This window comes from Staurois parvus, unplaced genomic scaffold, assembly GCF_062004578.1.
Source record: "Staurois parvus isolate SC_StPar_1 unplaced genomic scaffold, SC_StPar_1.0 ptg001810l, whole genome shotgun sequence".
NCBI classification, from domain to species: Eukaryota; Metazoa; Chordata; class Amphibia; order Anura; family Ranidae; genus Staurois; species Staurois parvus.
Genome location: NW_028319606.1, coordinates 226,393 through 245,351, shown reverse-complemented (window position 1 = coordinate 245,351; position 18,959 = coordinate 226,393). Strand labels below are relative to the sequence as shown.

The window sequence follows — 18,959 nt, the reverse complement described above, 5'->3', positions numbered from 1 at the left end:
GGGAAGAGCAGCATAGTCCAGACTTACTTGGGAAGTCCTGGGATCCAAACCTACACAGTGTGGGACATTTCACATACCCATTACAGCAGCACACAGCCAGCAGGTTACAGTCTGACACCTCTCCTCCTTAACACCCCCATGGGGATATCCTAGAGGGAAACAGAGGAGCAGGCAGTGTGTCATTGAGACCAAAGTTGACCCCCCCCCCCGGTAGCTCTGCCAACGCTGTGCAGATGGCTTTGCAGACTGATACCATTTAGAGGGGTAGAGGATACTATAGGGGGGTGTGGGGGGAGGTGCAGAGGACACTACTTTGGGGGAATAGGGGGGCAAAGTATTATTATTAGTCTTATTATTAGGGGCTTTATAGCCCCCCCCTCCCCTTCCCGGGATCTTTGATATCCTCTGCTCTCTGGGTAGATCTCAACCTCTGGAAGGTTGCCTACCCCTGCTCTAGTCTATAATAGTCCATCAGGGACAAATATGTTCTAGCTGACCTAAAATGTTGCAAAGTGTCCTTTGGTTAAACTCTGATTGGTTTTGGTTCTGCTGTGACATTAGTCAAAATGACTGCAAATAATATCTGTATTTATTTTTTTCAGGTGCTCTCCATGCTTGGTTTAAGTGCAATGGCATGCTGCCCTTCCGTATTGTAATTTACCGTGATGGTGTGGGCGACGGTCAGCTTAAGACCCTTGTCAGCTATGAAGTGCCACAGATTATGGACTGTATCAAGACAGCAGGCAAAGATTACATGTAAGGCTTTTTTTTTTTTTTTTTTTTAAATTTGCCCCATCATTGTGTAATAATCATTCATCTGAATGGCCTGTATTTCCTAACATTGTGTAATAACCGTTTAATTTTTTCCCCCTCAGCCCTAAACTGACAGTTGTAGTGGTTAAGAAAAGGATCAATGCCAGATTCTTTGCTACTGGGGGCCGTGGGCTCCAGAATCCACCTCCTGGAACAATAGTTGATACTGAAGTCACCAGACCTGAATGGTATTTAACCTGACTGATTTTTTTTTTTTTTTAAACCTTTTTTATATGCATTGATCTTTGTCCTTTTTGTATGACATTTACCTAGTAAACTGCAGACTGGTTAGTTTAAGTTGTATAGCTTGGAAGATACCTGTGCATTCGATTAACCACAAAATTTTAGATAGAAAACATTTTAAAGGGTAAGTTCACCTTTTGCCCAAAAATAATGCACATTTTATTTTTGCAGGTAAAAAAAAAAAGTGCATTTATTATTTTTGGCTGCAGGAGCCTGTAAAGCATAGCACCAGCAGATCACTGGTGCCATGAAAGTCTCCTGCAGACCTGTCCGTTTATCTGCTTGCCCCGTACGGGATGTTATACTGACAGGAAGATTCAATGAGAACTTCAAGCCATCAGCTGCTAAGGCTGTAGGGACTTGTAGTTCGTTCATTCATTCACAGAACACTGAATGAATGACGTGGTCGTGTGGGTGGGACCCCACATAGCCGCGCTTTTTAAATCTGACAGCTAGTTAGAGGAACTTAGAACTGATGGAACATGTAACCTGTTCCCAAAGGTGAACTTATCCTTGAACCCCTTGGTGCTGGCGCCTCCCGTCCCTTTTAAGGGTTCTAGAATCCGGGAGGTGCGGGGTTTTAGGTTCATATGACCGCTGTGATTCGCTGTCACGGTGGTAACATGATCGTGAAAGGTCCTGATCGAAAGAGATCAGGACCTTTCCGTAAGTACCAGACGTGTGCTGGGAGCGCGCTCTCAGCACATATGTTTTTTTTTTTTAATATAACACAAATGTGCGGCCGCTCGGTGTCTAGGTCCAGATGCCTGGAGGCCGCACATTTGTGTTCGGCCGGCTCCAAGAGGTTAAGCAATTGACTGCATGGGTTGACAGCAGACTGAAGCTGTCAAAACAAATATGATTTCTTTTTATGAGGAAGTAAGCAAAAACGTAGGACAAGAGAATGGTTGTGGATGTAGTAGACTTGAACTTTGCCAAAGCATTTGACACCGCACCTCAAACATGGCTTTTGTGTAGGTTAAAGTCTACAGGCTTAGAAAATTCAGCTTGTAAATAGAAAGTTGGCTACAGAACCGTATTCAGACAGTAGTGATTAATGATTCATACTCTGAATGGTCTAAGGATATTAGTGGTGTACCTCAATGTTCAGGGTTGGGACCCTTTCCTTATTGATTATTACTGTTCACACGTAGGTGATGACATGCTGTGGAAATGTTTTCCTTTGATTTCAGTGCATACATCTCTAGTGTTGTGTGGCTTTGCTCCAGTTACCACTAGAGACGCTGAAATTCTTGAACACTTTTCCCTAATAAACCTACTGAATGAGAAGAAGAAGCGTCCCTTCCTGCAAAAAGCAAGCCTACGTATATTGCGTCCCATGCCTGTGCATCAGCATCAACACTGCAGATTTAAATTTGCATTCCTGTGTGTGATCAAATGTCAACATCATTCCCTTGATCAGCAAGTCAAAATTCCTGGCCAGCACCTTTACGCATACGCACCTTTTTATTGTTTTACTTGCCAAAGGATTTGTAATTCTCTGTTTTACACATTTTCCCGATTCAGAAATTTCTTTTTTCGTATGTTACTTCCGTATCCCAGTCTCCTCAGTGGATAATGAATTTGCACCACTGATTCGTGGAAACCACAGCTCTCACGAATTACTGATTTTCTGCCAAATGATTGCAAAACTGCTTGCTAAATGTGTATGTGTTTTAGCTGCTGGCCTGGAGTTCAGTTTTAGGTAGAGTAGCTGTTACTTCCTTTTTGCTTTCAACTGGCTTCCTAGCCTGGCTAAGTGTTTGGGTGTGTTTTTTGGGTGTGGGTGTGTTTTTTGGGTGTGGGTGTGTTTTTTGGGTGTGGGTGTGTTTTTGGGTGTGGGTGTGTTTTTGGGTGTGGGTGTGTTTTTGGGTGTGGGTGTGTTTTTGGGTGTGGGTGTGTTTTTGGGTGTGGGTGTGTTTTTGGGTGTGGGTGTGTTTTTGGGTGTGTTTTTGGGTTTGGGTGTGTGTGTTTGTTTGGGTGTGGGTGTGTTTGTTTTTGGTGTTTGTTTTTTTTTATGCCAAAAAACTGTTGTGTGGCTTCTTCTCTTTTAGGTACGACTTCTTCATCGTCAGCCAGTCTGTGCGACAAGGCACAGTGTCCCCAACACACTACAATGTTGTGTATGACAGTGGAGGCCTGAGGCCAGACCACATGCAGCGAATGACTTACAAGCTCTGCCACCAGTACTACAACTGGCCTGTATGTATGATGGAAGAAAATTTCTTAAAGTGGAATTGAAGTATCTCGTGTATAAGGGAGGATACAGTTTTGCTTTAGGTCATCACCTGCTGGGTTGAATGCTACCCAGGATGCTATTTCCAACCAAAACACAGACTGGGGAGCCCCTGCTAATGGCCAAACTCTCAATGTTGTGGATGAACTATTAGCCTAGTAACTAGGAGTTAGGACTTCATCATGGAAGTTATTGCTGCTTTTGGTTTTATTTCAAACATGTTGCTGGCTTTGTAATAGGCCTATTAATATACTGTAGATTGGTAGTCTGCCTAGTATCAGCTATTGAGCATATACAGTCCCTAACCCAGACTGTCCTGTCAGTGTCTCTCTGACAAGTAGAGTCATGGCCAGGGGTGGACTGACCATTTGGCCCGGGGTCAGTAGGGGACCCCATGAGATGTCCCTGGTACTTTTTTTTTTTTTTTTTTCATAGGCTTTTTTGAGTTTGGACAAGGACACAGGGGCCTCATGATCCCCCTATTGCCTGGGGCCCCCATGAGTTGTCAGTCCACCCCTGGTCATGGCCACAGTAAGCAGTGTCCTGGCAGACACTCGTAGTCCTGCCTTGCCAAGCAGTATGGTAAGCGAAGGGCCTCCCTCAATTTTCTTCTTTCCTCTCCTCACCACGTCAAGAGCTAATGCAAGAGGATTACTGTACTTTACAGCCACTGGGTTGTAGTTGGGTTAACAGATGGTTAATCAGGTTACTGGAAACGGTTGTCCACACCATGCAAATGGTACTTGACACCGAGTCCCTTGGGGTTTTCCCTTTTCTTCTCTGTTGCCCTACGCCTGTCTTTTCTCCAGCACAGGGTGGATCAACCATCTTAGTAGCCATTGTGTTGGTGTGTAGAATTTCAGAGCTAGCTGCGTGGTTTTGTAAGCCTCCATTTTTGGCCTTTCAAAAGGATAAAATTGTTCTGTACCAAATTCTTTCCTTTCTGCCTTTTAGCCTCTATAGGCATTTCACTTGAAAAAGAAATGCTTCCGTTGCTTAGTTCCAAGCAAGTCCATCCTAAAGTAGTTGCCTTACATTCTTTGAGAATTTCAAATTATCCTGAAAACATTCAAAGGGGGTTTCTTATTTTAAATTCCTTATTTTTTTTGTTTTTTTTGTAGAGGGCCCACATATGGCCCTTGCAGTGTTGACTGCTGCTGTCTCGCACTGGATACGGCAAATTGTTATCCAAGTGTATCCTATCCGGTACCAAGGAACGTTTACAATTACAGTTCATTCTGCAAGTTATAAATAATCCTGAGCTTTATGCCATTAAGCAGGGGTGGACTGACCATATGGAAACTCGTGCACTGCCCGGGGTCAGTAGGGGTCCCCATGAGATGCCCCTGCTACCTTTTTTCATAGGCCTTTTTGAGTTTGGGCAAGGACACAGGGGCCCCTTGATCCCCTATTGCCCGGGGGCCCCATGAGTTGTCAGTCCGCCCCTGCCATCAAGCATAAATATCTCAGGTTTGTTAGGCAGCCAGTTGGTCACAGCTCCTTTCCCAGACCCACCAATACGTTCTCATTCCACATCCATTTCATTAGTACCCCACAGGGGATTTGCAGAGGAGCTGAAAAAAAAAGGACCTAATAGCACTCGTACATCGACGAAAATCAACAAAACACTCAGAGGAGGGTAGCTGTGTCGATACAGGGGAACAGCTATTGCCTTATTTCTAGCTCTTTCTCTCAGGCTTGAAAACCGATAGCTGCAGTGAAATGTTCAGATAGGCCATGTTGGATTTCTTTGAAAAATTCTCCACTAGTACCTTCGGACTCCAGGGCACAGAAGCGCTCTTATGCCTCTCCCCTCATTCTGAACCTTCCAACCTCTTCTAGGGTGATATGAAGGAAGGCGAAGTGGATGCAGAAGAGGACCTTCCAGAGGTACCTGCATTTTGAGGCACAGGCTAAGGACTTGTACCATATGCTTTCTACTGTGAGCTCACTTATTGATGCAGTGCATACTAACCATTACCTAAAAGCATCGGAATGTCCTCAGCCTTAACACGCTCCTCTGGGCACCAAATAGCTGACAAAGTATAGAAAGACCTTTACCTTGCACATGCTAATTAACTGTGCTTTGTATGAGGATTGCACAAATCCTGAAAAACGCTTTTGGAAAAGGAATTTATAAAAAAAAAAAATGGTCTGTCTCAGTAGTGGATCTTGCCATTTCTGTTCTTGGCAAGCATCTCACTGTTCCTGTTGAGAATTTTCCCTCCTTTAACCTCCCTAGCAGTCTGATTATGTCCATATTTCTGTGCTCAAAGTGGTACATTTTTTGCATGGAAATATGTATTTTTTTTATTGTAGGCCTGTAATTGTTAGGAATAACTCACTGAAATCTGTCCGAACAAGAGTCTAGTAAACATCCCGAGTATGTTAAAATTTAAAACATGAAATCATAAATTTATAATTTAATAAGTAATCATAAAAAAAATAATAAATTTAATTCAATAATTTAATCAAACCAAAAACACTGAAATTTGAAATATAGCGCCAAGTTCGCACATCACTGAGCAAAGTCGCAAAATCGTTTTTAGTGTCTGACGAATTTCCCCACGAATCATTATCACTCAATTCTGCAAGTGGTTCTAATTTAGTATCGCTGTTCTCTAGCCGGTCTAAAACCGCTTTTGACCTAAAGACGCTTTTTGGATGCCATGGACATTTCTCAGTTTCCAGGCAGAAAGAACAATAAAAATGTAGGCAGGGCGCCGGACAAAGCACTCGGGACAAAATGTTAGTGAAATGGTTTGATACAGTAATGTTTTACTATGTGATTTCAGTCAATGTCACTTTTTGTCACTTTCAAATTTCCCGCCGTTCCGTCCCCCGTACGTCCTGACATCGCAGGGAACGGAGCCCGGAAAACAGATGTCGGCATCCGCCGGAGGACATTACAGGGGACACTGCAGGGGGGGGCATCGCGGGAGCGCAGGACAAGGTAAGTGATCGAGGGATCATGGAGCAGCGCCGCATAATAAGCCCGAGTGTAGCTCGGGGTTACCGCTTGTGGTACTGAAACTTTACCCCGAGCTACACTCGGGAATACCGCCAGGGAGGTTAAAGACATTGTACAGTTTAAAATGTTTTCATTGGTTTACCTGGGTATTAGTGCAGTTATTTTCCATCTGATTGCCTTGTAATGATGGCCTCACATGGTGGCTGCAGTTTGTAGTGTTCTGGCTGACCTATTCCCATATATGTACAGTATAATATTAATCCACTTTGCCCCTAGGGACAGACAATGTCTTGTTCCAGGTAACACTGGGTACAGACAGGGGCGGACTGACCATTTGGGAACTCGGGCTCTGCCTGAGGGCCCGGGGTCAGTAGGGGGCCCCATGAGATGCCCCTGCTACCTTTTTCATAGGCTTTTTTGAGTTTGGACAAGGACACCGGAGCCCCATGATCCCCTACTGCCCGGGGGCCCCATGAGTTGTCAGTCTGTCCCTGGGTACAGAGCATGCCTCGCCACTTCCTCTGTTGCATCAAAAATGTGGGATTGCTAATGTGATGAAACATCTTTTTTTCTTTTTATTATTCATTGTGCCAGATCTAATTACTGTTTAGCTTTCACGTGCAGGACACTGAACTGACATACCGAAAGATTGTGGGATATATAGTTTCTTCATAGGAAATGTTAGCTCTCAGACAACAGAGGTAACGCATTAACCAGTGGATTGCATGCAAACATGAGGCATGCCACCTGGCAAACAAACTTCTGACACAAGAATGTGAAGATTTACTCTTGTATAAGCTGTGTACAGGGCAACAAATTACACCATTAAACTACATGATCAATGCACATTTTATGCAGGTGAAAACACAAGGTGTAGATAAGAAAATTCCTAAAGGCATAATAAACCTTCCTAACAGACTCTTTGAAACCCTATTTAAGGCAACCTTTGCTCTTTCTGGTCCTGACCTACAACGGCCATTGTGGCTATGTTCATTTGTCAGACTGTTGCTGATTGGACTGGACAAATCGAAGGGGCATGCTTTCTTCAGGGTAGGAGGATTTCTGCATTTAACCAGTCGGATCAGAGATGTCCCAGACCACTGGGTCCAATCAGTCATGTCCAGAGGCTACAAAATAACATTTCTATCCCTACTCCAAACTCCTACCCTTAAATCTGCCAGCTTCACCTCAAAGAGGAACAGATTTGTGGGCTGCTTTGAGTCACATTCAGGCACAAGTGGTAATCCTAGTTCCTGCAGGGAAAGTTCGAAGTGTTTGTTCAAACCCATTCACAGTCCCAAAAGCGAATGGGACCATTCACCCCATTCTGGACCTAAAATTCATAAACATATCTGCGTATCCCTAAATTCCACATGGAGACTGCAAGATCTGTCATTTGTTTCTCATACCTAGGGAATTTTTGACATTAGTGGATATCCACGTTTGCCCATATTCACTTTCCTATCATTCCTGCACAGCAATGCTTTCTATGCTTTGATATGGAAGACACACTCATTGCCAAAAGTCTTTACAAAAGAGTTTGTGGCCCCTGGCTCTGATCATGGAATACCTGGACGACTTTTTGCTGAAAGATCTCTCAACCATGGTCCTGTCTACAGCATTGTAAACAACCCAGTTCTTAAAACATTCTTATGTAACCTTAATCTGATCTCCAGCCTTCTCATTGTCTGGAGTACTTGGGGCTGTTCCTGTACATGGAACATTTTTTTTTTCTCCAGGAAAATATTGCTTCTGACGTCCAACTTTGAGGCTCTCGGGTCAACCAGGTATCCCTAGACTTGCTACTGTATGAGCATTTTGGGCCTCATAGTGGTGTCTTTCGTGGCAGTTCCCTTTGCTCAGTTCCATTCAAAACCTTTTCAGTTCAACATTCTCCCAAGGTGGGGTAAGTATATCCCTTCTCTGGATCCCCCACTACAGTTCAGCCAGGTGAAAATCACCCTGACATGGTAGATTTTGAAATCATCCCTAGAATCTGGGAAATCATTCACCTTCCCCCTCCCTGGAAGGTGGTAACAGCAGATCGAAGCCTGAAGGGCTAGGGTGAGGTCTACAACTCCCTGACTGTCCAAGGAGCCTGGTCCCCACAGAAGTTAAGGCCTTCCGGTCAACGTTCTGGAACATAGAGCCAGAAGATTCTCTCCTACATGGCGTACAGTCAATGCCATGGCAGTGGCCTGCAGAATCCATAAAGGGAAAGGGTACCAGAAGTCGGGCCACCATGAACAAAGCAAGCCTGAGTCACACCTGGGCTATCTGCATACCAGGAGTGAAAAGTTGGCAAGCTAACTTATAAGTCACCAATTCCTGGTCTTAGGGGAGTGGTCCCTGCACCCCTAGATCTTCCTGATGCTTTGTGGACATGACCTACTGATTCAACAAAAAATTGGACAGGTTTGTGGCCAGATCCAGGGATAACATGGTTTTCGTAGCGGATCCACTGGTCATTATTTGATCCCAGTTCAGACAGGTGATTGCATTCTTCCCGGTGAAGTTTCTCCCTTGACTGCTCCACCAATTTGGCCCAGGAGAACTGTGTACACAGATTCCTCATGGACAAGCCTTGGCATCTGCAAAACAGGCCAGACCTCCTGTCGCAGGGCCCTCTCTTCCACCCTGCTTCTCAATCACTGGTTTGAATGACATGGCTTTAGAAATCTAGGTCCTAAAGGATAGGGAATTTGCTGACTTTGTCATTTCCACTTTGCTCAAGTCAAGAAACCCAACTACTTGGATCTACCATGACATATCCTGGGCCTGCTTTGGCTGGTAAGAAAGTAGGCACCTAATCTCTCAGGAAAATGTATTTCTTGCATCCTGGCCTTCTCCAGTCTGGCGTGGACAACATGTGGCTCTCGGTGGATAAAGGCCAAAACCTGTCTCTTTAGAGTACTGTTATAAAAAAAAAAAAAAAAAAAACTTTGCACTCTTTTGTCAAGATTTCTGTACAAGTAGTTTGCTTGTGTTAATTTTTGGACCTTAATCTGGTACTTTCAGTTCTTCAAAAACCTTCCTTTTGAACTGATTCAGGATATCCCATTGGATCCCATGAGTAAAGTGGCTTTTCTGGCGGCCTTTACTTCTGTCAGGCAGGTTTCTGAATTGGTGGCCCTTTCTTGCAGGGAGCCTTTTCTAGTCTTACATAGGGACAAGGTGGTCCTGAAACCCAAACCCTCCTTCCTCCCCAAGGCTGTCTTTTCCGCTCACCTCAATGAGGACATTGTCCTCCCTACTGTTTGTTCTGCTCCAAAACATTCCAAGAAGATTCCACTTCTGATTTCCAGGGTTTAAGCCCTCCATGAACATGTTCCTCCCTTCTCTATTGGGCCGTTCAGCACCAGGCATCCATTTCACAGGTTTGCAAGGCCACCACCTGGTCATAATTTTTCTAAATTTTCCTGGGTGGATGTTCAGGCCTCTGCTGATGCAAGCTTCAGCCACAAAGTGCAAGTTCAAGCTGTCGTCTGAGTTTTTAGAATCTGACACTTCCTTTTGTGGGCATGTTTGATATGTTGCTCACCCCTTATTTTGTTTGATGACACATGGCCTATGATTTGCTATTTTGTACTGCTCACTTTAAAGGGAAATTTGGTGTTTTTTGAGCACCACAAACCAAAAACACAATTTCATTTCTAATTAAAACAAACTCATCCATCCATGTCTCCGTGCTTTATTTTGCTTTCAATCACTTGAAAAACTATCCCCTAGCATTCTGGCTGTGGTCATCCTGAGCAAGATCAGCCTGAGTAAGGGCAGATTCATATAGAATTCACTTCCTGGAATCCATCTGCCCTTCGCTCAGGCGTGCAGGAAAGAGGATGTGCTTAGCTGACAGACCCTCCTGCATATTTCTGTAAATGCAGATAGACTGCATCTAGATGATGCTAAATGTCTATGCCAAAAAAAGCATTTTATGTGATTCCAGGGACATTTAGAGTTCCACAAATGCACCTAGATGCCTATATGTTCCTATATGAATGGGGCATGGTCCAATAATGCTAGGCATTATTCACCATAAGAGACTGATGAAATCTTTTGGCAAGACTTTAAGAGGCAGCTCTGGACTGAAGGTGAGTATTGCAGCCTACGTTTTAATTTTTTTTTTTTTTACAGTCTGGGGGCCAGTTCAAATAAGTTTAGCCTGGAGCAGGGGCGGACTGACAACTCATGGGGCCCCTGGGCAATAGGGGATCATGGGGCCCCTGTGTCCTTGCCCAAACTCAGTCTATGAAAAAGGTACCAGGGGCATCTCATGGGGCCCCCTACTGACCTTGGGCAGTGCCAGAGTTTCCAAATAGTCAGTCCGCCCCTGGCCTGGAGTTAGGCTTTATTCTATAAAGCTGGTTAATTAGTAGCAGTTGGGGAGGACCTTTAAAAAAGGCTGTAACACCTCAGTCTCCCAAGGTGGGCTAGGACACCCCAATGTGGATGGTTCCGAAGCAGAAATTGTTGCAAGGAGATTTACCATCTGAGTCCACAAAAGAGATAAAAAGCCAGCAGGTGATTGTGACCAATAGACTCCATCTATGAAGTAGTTATCACTTTTGGATGACCTTTTAACACAAAAATCAATATTTAAAAACTATCATTTAAAACATGTCCCTCTTCTTTTTCTTAATTCCAGGGAGTGATCAGAGTTCCAGCTCCTTGCCAGTACGCACACAAACTGGCTTTCCTGGTGGGCCAGAGCGTCCACTTGGAGCCCCACAATTCCCTGTCTAACCTACTCTACTACCTGTAACCGCTGGATGAACACAAGACCACCATTTGTCTTTGACGTCTTTCAGGATATTGGAGTTTGGAGCCATTTTTCTGCTGAAGTTAGAATGCGTTATTTGCGAAGAATTTAGACAGGAAGTTATATTTGTGTTTCTCACGTTTTTTTGTTTTTTCTCTTTGGTAGTTTACTCTTAAAGCTGCTACTTAGACACGGGGGCAGCCAATAGGAAGACTAAACTTTTGGTCTGGTTATGGAAGAATTTTTCTTCCCTGTCTTAAAGGAAACCTGCACTAAGAAAATATGGAGTCTGCCACTGAACTCGATTTTTTTAAAATGCTCATTGGATCAGCTTTAGCAGCCAGGCAAAGGCTAAGTCACAAACCTGGAGCCAATTTACCGATCAGGTGGTGGGACTTTTCCTCTTACTATGAAAGTGCTGAGGACAGAGATAGCTAGGCAGGTAGCATTTGCAGAAGGAGGACAATAGGAGCACTGCTTAAATGATGCTAGTTGCCTGACAGTCTCTGGCCTCAGCACTCCAGGGGTATTTAAAAATTATCCAGGGAAATCTCACATTTGGAAAACATTAGGAAGGTGGCAACATGGAATGCTGTAAGAAGGTTTAGCATCACTTATTAGAGAAAAAAATATTAATGTAAACTAAAACAGGCATAGTAACCAAGTTTGTTGTTTGTCCAGCCATGGCCAGCAGCTGGTAATATGTTCCTTGGTTTGTGGAAATGGCAATAGCCAGGCCATGTAAACCACTCACCACAGACTTACCAGCTTCTCCTATTCTCATGGTGAACAAAAACAAACAAGGGCGCACTCCCATCGTGCATTAACGTGGTACACCACGTATTTATTGAAAAATAGTAGAAATATACTCTCAAACCAAAAAGGTTAAAAACAGAGGAAGGGGGTTCGTCTCCCGAAACGCGTTAGCCTCTGCCCTTACGGATAACCTGTTCTGAGATCCGAGGAAGGGGGTTTGTCTCCCAAAACGCGTTAGATTCTACTCACAAACCAAAAAGTTTAAAAATAGAACAGGTAATCTGTAAGGGCAGTCCGATGGATTCAAACACCTATATGGGATAGGCTAACGCGTTTCGGGAGACAAACCCCCTTCCTCTGAGATCTGAGGAAGGGGGTTCGTCTCCCGAAACGCGTTAGCCTATCCCATATAGGTGTTTGAATCCATTGGACTGCCTTTACGTATTACCTGTTCTGTTTTTAACCTTTTTGGTTTGTGAGTAGATTTCTACTATTTTTCAATAAATACGTGGTGTACCACGTTAATGCACGATCGGAGTGCGCCCTTGTTTGTTTTTGTTCACCATTACCTAGATTTCCCAACCTATGAAGGGCTGCACCTCAACGTTTTTGGCATTCAGAAATTTCTTTAGTCTGCATGAAGATTTGAGCGCTGGTTTTGTTTTTTTGTTTTTTTTTCTCCTATTCTCATAATTGAGTCTGTAGGTGGTTTGACGTTGGTTTGCACTCCTTGCATGCTGCTGTTCAGGTAGTCCTTACTGCTGCGATTTCCACCCACCACAGACTATATTTGCTGCTGGCAATTGCAGGACAATTTAATAGTACAGACTTGCTTTCCGTGTGTATGCTTTGTGTGATTGCATTTTTTTTTTTTTTAATATATTATTAAAATTTCTTGTATGATGCCTGTAGAAACAAATTATGTTTTCCAGTTTAGAAACTCCTAATCTGCATACTGTAGTTTAAAATCTGTTCTTCATAATATTAAATCCATTGACAACCAGGCAGCTAGCATTTTCAGGTGGAGAGGCCAGTCTCCATATTTCTATCGGCGCAAGCTTCCTTTAAATTGCAGCCAAGATTTGCAGTACAGTTTCTCTTGGCAAAGGGTGCAAAGATTTGTACGTGTGTTTTTTTTTTTTTTTTTTTTTTTTATGGTTATCTTTTGATTTGCTCTCCTAGCCACATAAGCTATTGATTTATATGGAGCAGGAGCCAATCAAATTCTAAAGGCAGATATCTTTATAAAATATATGCAATTTCATAGGTCGTGGATTATTAATTACATTGTCTTATTTTTGTTTGGCAGAAAAGTAAGCATTTACTGTGTTTTCTTTTAGTAATAAGTTGGCCAATAAATGTTGGTTTAAATGCACATGAATGTTTCGTTCACCCTGTTTGATGATTATTATTATTATACTACAGGATTTATATAGCACCGACCGTTTGCTCAGCACTTGATCTTTGTCTTGTGGTTATGGCAAGTCTGACCTAAGGATCGAAAAAAAAGCTTGGCTCCTATTATGCATTGAGTGACTGCAATGCATTCCAACAGGGATTCTTAGCGTTTCCTTTCAAATGAAAGTTTAATACCAGGTGGGCAATAATCCAAAAAGCTACAGCACTTGAAAACAAAAAAGCAGCCACTCTACTTTAGTGCTCACCAATACAGTGCTGCTTGACTTCCAGCTTGAATCGCACTGACAAATCATGGATGTGGATAAAAAGTACTAAAAGTGGGAGGGGCTTAAAAATATGAGCCTCTTCACTGTGTGGTAACATATTCCACAGGCTTGCACCCACAAAAAAAAGCTTTGACTAGTGAAAGGTTGTTGATAGCCCCTGGCTATCTGTCTTGATCAGTCTGTTGAAGATACGGACGCGTCCGGAGGACTTGACTTCACCTCAGAAGCAACAGACACATATACACACAGTGATAGGTGAAATCAATCTCTCAAGTTTATTAGCAGGAAGAAAATTAATATAACAGAAAAAAAGAAAGGTGGGGGGCACAGAGTATCAAAAAGCTGAGTTGTCAGTAATTGATTGGCTGAATACAAATACAAGCATTGACGTCAATTCTGAAAAATGATGAGAAGTGGAGTTTCACTTTCCCAGGAATAAGGAAAGTTTCTACATTGTTTTAAAACATTTATCTACTACATACAATAGAATCTCGCTAGATACTTGTCAAGGCTATGAACATGATTGTTCTCAGGCTTTGAAATCCGTTACAAGTATCCAACAGTTTTCCCATGGGACAGAAGTATTTGACTTTTAATTCTATCATAACAGAAACAGGTGCTGTTAGTAAAAAGAAATAATTGGATACTATCTCCTCCACCAAGGCTAAGATAAGAAATAGAAGAATATTGTGAGTACAGTTCTGTAACACAACTGACAGCATATTTTCATTAACTCATTCTGGGTATAATACAAAACAATTAACATGTTAGTACAAAATATAGAATGGAGTGGGGAGGAAAACAAAATGACAGACCTAAAAGACATACATTTCCCTTCAACTACCACAGGTAAGTCTAACAGACCAGCAAAAACCTCAGCACAATCATTAGTAAAAAAAACTCAATTACTTCTGCTTTTCTGCACACAGCCTACCTTCAAGAAGAACATTATTAGCGTGGCGACTACTGATAATCTAGCAACTGTTGTACAATATAGCGTGACCCCCTCAATATCGAGCACTTTTACCCCCTTCCTGTTTAGGCCAATTTTCAGCTTTCAGCGCTGGTGCACTTTGACAATTGCTCAGTCATGCAACACTGTACCCATATGACATTTTGTATCATATTTTTGAGAGCTTTCTTTTGGTGGTATTTAATCACCACTGGGTTTTGTATTTTTTGCTAAATGAAAAAACCTAAAACAATTTAAAATTTTCCATTTTTAGAAAATCTTGCAAATAAGTAATTTATTCTCCTTCACTGATGGGCACTGATAGGTGACATGTATCATCAGGTCACTGATGATAGTACCCTGTTAGATCCATGCCAGTCATCTAATGCAGCCTTTCTCAACCAGGGTGCCTTGATGTTTCTTCAGGGGTGCCTTGGCAAAATGTCTAAAAGTTGCCCAAAACTTGTATACAAGTCAGCAGGTGGAAGAAGCCTGACTTTTAGTTACACAAAGCCACAGGTTTTCATTGTGTGCGAATACAATCTTCTAGCCGCTGGCATTCTGACAACCAATGACATCATCAGTTGATAAGAAGGATGTCGGCTGCCTGCACAGCATCCCTGTATGACCCTCCCCTGTCCCTCTCCATCAGTGCTGGGGTCACATTAGCTCAGTGAGGGAGAAAAATTGTAATATTAGTCAGTACCCGTGTGCAAAAGGGTATTTGATTTGGAAGAATAAATCACCTCTAGCGTTGGGTGTCCTACATGTATGGATGTTGCTGCATTATATAAAACTGTTAGAATGTTTTTTTTACATTTTAGAATAGAGTGCCTCAAGACTCTCCGTAATTTTAGAGGGTGCCTCAAGACTGCCTGTAATTTTAGAGGGTGCCTCAAGACTGTCCATAATTTTAGACAGTCTTGAGGCACCCTTGAAAATTATGGACAGTCTTGAGGCACCCTTGAAAATTATGGACAGTCTTGAGGCACCCTTGAAAACTATGGACAGTCTTGAGGCACCCTTGAAAATTATGGAGGGTGCCTCATGACTGTCCATAATTTTTCGAGGGTGCCTTGACTGCATAAAGGTTGGGAAAGACTGATCTAATGCACTAGGTATAGAGCAATATCAGTCTAAATCAGATCACACATAAAATACTGTCCCATCCAACAAAAACAAACTGCAATCTCACCAACAGCAAAGCACAAGCACAGCACCCTACGAGAAACAAACGTTTTATAGCCAGCCAAGAGACCATGTAGACTTCTGGAAAAGGTTACTTTGGTAGCCTCCAGCTCGCCCTGCAGTGCTGGTCCTCCTCCAGCCAAAGGACCATTGTTACCTACCAGATTCAGCTGCAATGTCCCTCTGTACCCCCATTTGATTCTGGCTGCACACTGCAGAGCACCAAGCTCCATTCAGATCGCCAGCTGCCCAGATATAGGAACTAGGCCAACTCTATCAAAAACCCAGGCCACACTCTATCACCTCTTCACTGAGAGCACATCTGCTGGCTTGGCTTTCTAGCCTAGCTACTGCAATGATAACACTGTTTAATGGATGCTCTGGGTGGTTTTGGACCCCCCCCCCCTCCTTATCTACACCCCATATATATTTTTTGTGCGTAGAGCTCACCTTTAAGGCAACAGAGGTCATGTGCTACCTAGGTTGCAACACTAAGTAATACTTGAATGTACTCATGATGACAATTTGTCTGCATTCAGTGTGTGGACTCTAATGAAGTCCCAGTCACCTCACATGACCTTGAATGGCCTTTAAACAAAATGGCTGTTTGACCTTTTTGTTAACTATTGTGATTAAGTCATTGATGATCTTATTTGCCATAAACTAGAACAGTACATCACATTTACAGGATGTGAGGATCATTTTCAATTAACCAGTTTTAGAAATGTGACTGGATGATTTTTTTTTTATATATTTATTTTTTTTTAATTGTAGATAATGACCCATTTCTGGACAATGTGTAAGCTCCTTGTTTTGTAAATTCAGCTTTCTCCAATACTTGTATCCATTAACGCAGAACTATATGGAGTTAGAATCCTCCCCCCACCACTGAAAACATCCTGCTCTTAAAATCCATGGGCTCTATCCAGTGCCATTCATGTGGCCACAGGCCAGAACATTGGTCACATGATCGCTTCTGAAGGGCTGGCCAATCAGCGACCATCTGAATGAAATTAGAAAAGCACTGGTTATGTGATCTCTAGAGTATGTATTTTGAGTGTTCTTTTAACCATTTGCCAACTGCAGATAGCCGAATGACAGCTTCACCATGGCCAGCCAGTTCTGGGAGGGCGTCGTATGACCCCGGTGATTGCTGTGTCCTATGGACACAGCTGATCACATGATGTGGTAAAAAGCCAATCACCGCAGACTTTTACCACGTGATGAGCCGTATCGAATGACACAGCAGATCACCGATAAATGCAGTTGCCGGTTATCGGCTGCACGTTCCTCACGCTGTCAGTGTAAGGAAAGTACTGCTGATAATTGGTAATTGTCAGAGGAGGGATTGGCACCAATCATCAGGGCACTGATCAGTGCCACCCACATGTGCCGCCAGTCAGTGGCCAGCTGTGCCGCCAGTCGGTGCCACTCATCAGTGCCCATCGTTGTTGCATATCAGTGCCCGTCATTGCTGCTTATCAGTGCCCCCGATCATTGCTGCCTCATCAACACACGTCAGTGCTGCCTCATCAGCGCCCATCAGTGCTGCCTCATCAGCGCCCATCCGTGAAGGAGAAAAATTACCTGTTTGCAAAATTTTATAATAGAAACAGAATTTTTTTTTTTTTTTAATAGCACAAAAAATAAAACACCCAGCAGCGAGTACATACCACCAAAAATCTCTGCTCATGAAATTTTTATAAATTTTCACACACAGTGTTGCATGACCGTGCAGTTGTCACTCAATGTTTGACAGCGCTAAAAGCTGAAAATTGGCCTGGACACAAAGGGGGTACAAGTGCCTGGTAGGCAAGTGGTTGAGAGACGTCTGACCAAAGCTCTTTTTTTTTTTTTTTTTTTTTTTTTTTTTTTTTGGCCACACTTCTGTGAGTCACAGTGGTGCACTTCCTTTTTCTCTCCTGTGCCTCAGAATCGGCTGATTCCACATCAAAATCATGGACCTTTTGAATTGGTAGGCTGGATAATCTCCACTTAATACTCACAAATGCTCAAATTTCCTCCGTGCTCCTCCTCAGCGATATTGCCCAACCATAAAATCAAGACGGGGAGACGCCACGAAGACGGGGAGACGCCACGAAGACGGACAGACGCCACGAATAGTGTAATCCAATTTTATTGTAATATTAAAAGCCAGTTGTGCACTTAGATTTGCGGCATTTTCCAGAGTATAGTGAGCCATCAGCCAACTTTCTTTCCTGTTTGAAAAGCAAGCGTGTGTTCTGGATAGTGGCGATGACACCCTTTACGAAATGCGTTGAAGGGGGCTTGTTGCTGTAACATCACTTGTTATCCAGAACGTATGTCTGCGTTTCAGACAAACACCAGGAAGAGAGAGAGAATTGGCTGATGTACATTTACATATTCAATATTTTCCCAAGTACAAATATAGCCAACCAACAGCTTTTTAAAATCTTGTAATGAAAACCGTATTACACTATTTATGGGTTCTCCCTATCTTGATTCTATGGTTGGGTAATACAGGTGAAGAGGAGGAGCACAGGAAATTTGACTATCCCAATTGGAGAGGGCAGTGTCTTTTCATGTGGAAATTAAGGTGGAACTGGAGGAGAGGAGCAGGATAATCCTAAATATATTAGAGTACTGGAAGCCCCCCCTTTTAACTTAAATGGTCCAGTTTCTGGTGAGTGTCTCATGCATTGGGCTGGTTTGATGAGCAGTTGCATTGTAGTATCAGTGGAGGTAAGTGAGGATGTTTTTTGTTCAAGGGGGTAACTGTCCAGGATGGTGGAAGGGTCTCTCATGGGGCCCCCTACTGACCTGGGCCCTTGGGCAGTGCCCGAGTTTCCAAATGGTCAGTCCACCCCTGAGTGTACATCTGCTTTATGAAAATATTTTAGCAAACTTTTTTTTTTTTTGCAATTAACACTGTACCTGCCTCTGTACTGAAGAGCTTAAAGTGGAGTTCCATCTGTTTTTGTGTTTATTAAGTCAGCAGCTACAAAAACTATATCTGCTGACTGTTATTAAACACACACTTACCTGTCCCGGGATCCAGCGATGTTCTCACCGTCTCTTCTCCCCTTCTCACCTCCACGGCACTGGCATCTCGACTATGGGCACCAGGCTGTGACAGCTTGCGGCTTCACAGCCTAGTGCCTACTGCGCATGCGTGAGTCGCGTTGCGCCTCCTTATTGAGAACTTTCACAGGTCCCAGGAGACTTCTGGATCACACTGCGGGAGAGAGGAGGGGGCCAAGCTTCTGGCTCATGTCCCAGCGGCGAGCTGCGCTGGAAGTGGGACCCGCTCCCCCCAAAAGGTGCCAAATATGGCGGTGGAGAGGGGGGAGCGCAAATAAGTGGAGCTTCCGCTT

The 18,959-nt window shown here is 43.3% G+C and overlaps 1 protein-coding gene across 1 annotated transcript in view; it reads left to right on the top strand.

The window, feature by feature from the left end:
- The window catches only part of LOC149434183 (piwi-like protein 1), a 36,291-nt gene extending 24,585 nt beyond the window's left edge, over window positions 1-11,706 (top strand). The window contains exons 6-9 of the mRNA XM_089663994.1: window positions 603-756; window positions 876-1,001; window positions 3,111-3,258; window positions 10,909-11,706. Coding sequence (XP_089520120.1) covers window positions 603-756; window positions 876-1,001; window positions 3,111-3,258; window positions 10,909-11,025 — 545 coding nt within the window. The 3' untranslated portion in view covers window positions 11,026-11,706. The remainder of the gene's footprint in view (window positions 1-602; window positions 757-875; window positions 1,002-3,110; window positions 3,259-10,908) is intronic.
- Window positions 11,707-18,959: the final 7,253 nt, after the last annotated feature.